The following is a 3128-nucleotide window of genomic DNA, read 5'->3' as shown; positions in this document are numbered from 1 at the left end:
TGTGTTACTCAACACACAGAGAGAAGTGGGTCTGAAGCAGGGCCCGGGGAGAAGAGCAAAGGAGGTAAGTTGAATTTGAGATGCCAGGAAGATATCTGGGTGGACCTCCCAGCAGATAGTTTCACTTACGGGTCTGGAAGCCAGAAGCGAGAGTTCTGGTAAGTCATTTTAGCCCCATTCCCTCCACCACTTCCATGTGTCTCCTTTATTCCTTGGAGGGGCTTGAGAACAAGATACTTTTAAAGATGTTTTCTCAAGGAAACAAATGTTTAACTTTTTTGATTGGGGGAAGAGAGCGAGTTGAAGTACAGACTAGTCTTTAACACAAGAAGCCGCCTTCTGTCGGAGAGGCCAGTCAAATCAGGTTTTAGAAAGCTCGAAAGGGTAAAATCACTTGACTGGTCTGCAGACCATATGACGAACAGCTGAGGCTAATTAGCTGGGTTGTGGGTTTTACAGAGATGCCTGATTTTGAAAGTTGATCGAGCAGACTGCTTTTCAAAAGACTCTTTTGAAAAAGTTTTGTAAGTAGGCGATTCTGACTTTAACATTTCTCTTTGTATTAGACAAAAAGTCAGCTTTTTGAAGAGGACATGTGATTGGAAGTTGTCTAATTGTTGAAGTGTTGGGAACTCCAGTCTCTAAAGTCTTAGAAAAACAACTGAGGATTTATACTTTGTCAAGGTATGTTTTACATTTATCTTTTTTTTTAAGTCTTTGAGTTCTGCAATGTCATTTTCAGGCACTTAAAGTGTGTGCAATTTAACATAGACTACCACTGCGCATATTAGTATTTTTTTTTAAAATCAAAGACTTTAAGATGTCTGCTAAATTTCTTGAGTTTAGTTTGAGAAAAGTGCATTTTCAATGACCAGAGAGGGGGTATGAATACTGACTGCATTTCTCCTTTCTTTTCTGTACTTTAATAAAGTAACAGGGTTTTATTCTCAGATAGTATGTTGATTAGGAGAGCTGACTAAGGAATTGAGTTGTTCTCAGAGTCTTGTTCATCCTCTGAGGATTTTATTCACAAAAATTCAAACTTATTGGGATTTTGTTTTTACTATTGTCAATAGCTTTTATGTTAAGTATGTGTTTTGGTGTAAGTTGTATTTTATAAGGTGTATCTTTCCTATGAATTAAATTTGCCTTAATCTTGTTAGGTTTGGTAATAGCATTGTGGTTATGTAAGGAAAAGTCCATAGATTTGGGTGGGGGGGGGTAATTAGTATGCAGTAATGAAAGATCTGGGTGATGACTTTGAAGCAGATTTTATTACTTTTGGATTTGTACCACTTGTTTGCTAGGGCTGCCCAAACAAAGTACTACCAACTGGGTGGCTTCAACAACAGACATTTATCGTCTCAAGTTCTGGAAGCCAGGAGTCTGAGAGCAAGGTGTCGGCTGGGCTGGCACCTTCTCCCTGAGTCCCTTCCTGTCATCTCCCTGAGTCCCTTCCTGTCATCTTCCGATTATGCATGTCTGTGTCCAGATTTCTTCTAAGAACACTAGTCAGATTGGGTTAGGGTCCACCCACTTGATGATCTCCCTGAAGGCCCTATGTTCAAGTAAGGTCACATTCTGAAGTACTAGGAGTTAGGACTTCAACATACGAATTTTGGGGCAACACAGTTCAACTCACAGTTGAACAGGTTTCATAATATCATATTTTAAAGATGTGCCTGCAAGTGTAGTCAATCGTCATTTTTTGGCCAAAGTGCCTAGACTGTGCTGGATGTTGAGTGTGTGAAGATGAATGAGACATGGCCTCTGCCCACTAACGCTGGTTTAATCAAATATATGGGTGTAATTTCCTGTGCCCTGTGTATGTGTTTACTTATCTTTTCTGTTGAGTTGTGGTCACTTTCACAGCCAGGTGTCCCTGGGCACAATCAGAGTCCTGGCACGTGAGCAGCCTAATACTCTTTGAGAGGCACCTGGAAGGGCTCTCTCACTCCTGAGCACCCTCCACATAGGCTGGGAGAGTGGGAGGATCCTTACATTCATCGAATAAAACCTCCCCATTTCACAGATGAAGAAATGAGATTTGGAAGTGCTAATGTCATTTGGCTGATTAGTGTCAGAGCAAAGGCAGTGTCCTGTCTTCCACTGTGGCGTGCTGACCAATACCTCACTTAGTTTTCTTTGCCTCACGTTCATGCTTTTCATCTATTCAGAAATCACTGTGGAAAATAGCCTTGATAAAAAGCTGACATTCTCTGTCAAGATTCTTGGATTATAGGTACCCCCCACCCCCCCAAAAAAAGCTTTAGGGAGGAATGTTTATTCACGAGGGAGGTTCATCCATAGAATGTCCAGATTGGACTTAAAACATTCCAAAGGGGTTTAATCTTATCTTGGTTGTTTTCTCTGTCTCTTACATTTTCTCCTTGTTCTTCCAAGACATAGTATTCAGTGACCGAGCAGCCATTAAAATACAAACATTTTTTTCTTCTTTCCTGCTGCTGCCCACAAGACAGAAACTGTGGCAGAAGAGAATGTTGATGAAACTTGCCAGCTAGCCGATGGCACCATGGCAACCAGGACCTGTGCATGTGAGCAGGTCTCAGAGCCTCTGCTGCTGTTTCAGCCTCTGCCCTCCTCAGACCCTCAGTACCTGAGTGCTCAAAGAGGAAATGCTCACCACTTCCCTCGGTTTCTGTTTTCCCCTTTTAGGATTAAAGCTTCCTCAGATATCTGCCCATCTTTTGCTATTATTCTTTCTTTCTTCTTCCCTTTGCACTTGGTTGATTTAGAGCTAGAGTTCAGGCTATAGCATATGTGATAGCTTATAAGTCATGTAATATGCCCATTCAAAACAAAAGCTGATTTTTTGCAGAAGCCATCATTCTCCTGTGCTGTCTTTGCAATAGGACAGCTTCCTGTTTCTTCTACGTTTCTGGTGTGGCTGGGTCCTGGCGAGGTCCCTGCCCTCTGGCGGAGCAGAGGCTGGATTGGTGGGGATTGGAGGGTGGGAGGTAATGAATGAGATGAGGGTGCTGCTTGAGAGGAGTTTGCATTGTTGCAGCCTCTGGAGACAGGAGCCACTTTGCACAAACACAGATGCAAATCACCCAGGAGCTGAGGGCATTGATTTTTTGTTTGTTTTCCCCATTCCATGCTTTATT

At 42.3% G+C, this 3128-nt stretch overlaps 1 protein-coding gene across 4 annotated transcripts in view; it reads left to right on the top strand.

Annotated features, from left to right (window-relative positions):
- RAB27A (RAB27A, member RAS oncogene family) overlaps positions 1-3128 on the top strand; it is a 70211-nt gene that overhangs the window by 15971 nt on the left and 51112 nt on the right. For 2 of the 4 annotated variants that reach the window (XM_014530064.1, XM_014530063.1), the window contains exon 2: positions 567-684. Coding sequence is in view for 1 of the 4 variants with exons in the window: in XM_014530062.1 (XP_014385548.1) it covers positions 1475-1568 (94 nt within the window). In the remaining 3 variants the exon portion in view is untranslated. Of the gene's footprint in view, positions 1-470; positions 525-566; positions 685-1443; positions 1569-3128 lie in introns of those variants that run through there. The other 2 variants (XM_014530067.1, XM_014530062.1) reach the window with 2 other exon arrangements.

Source organism: Myotis brandtii, unplaced genomic scaffold (genome assembly GCF_000412655.1).
Source record: "Myotis brandtii unplaced genomic scaffold, ASM41265v1 scaffold709, whole genome shotgun sequence".
In the NCBI taxonomy this organism is placed as follows: domain Eukaryota; kingdom Metazoa; phylum Chordata; class Mammalia; order Chiroptera; family Vespertilionidae; genus Myotis; species Myotis brandtii.
The sequence above is the reverse complement of the archived record's forward strand: the minus strand, read 5'-3'. Positions and strand labels throughout refer to the sequence as shown.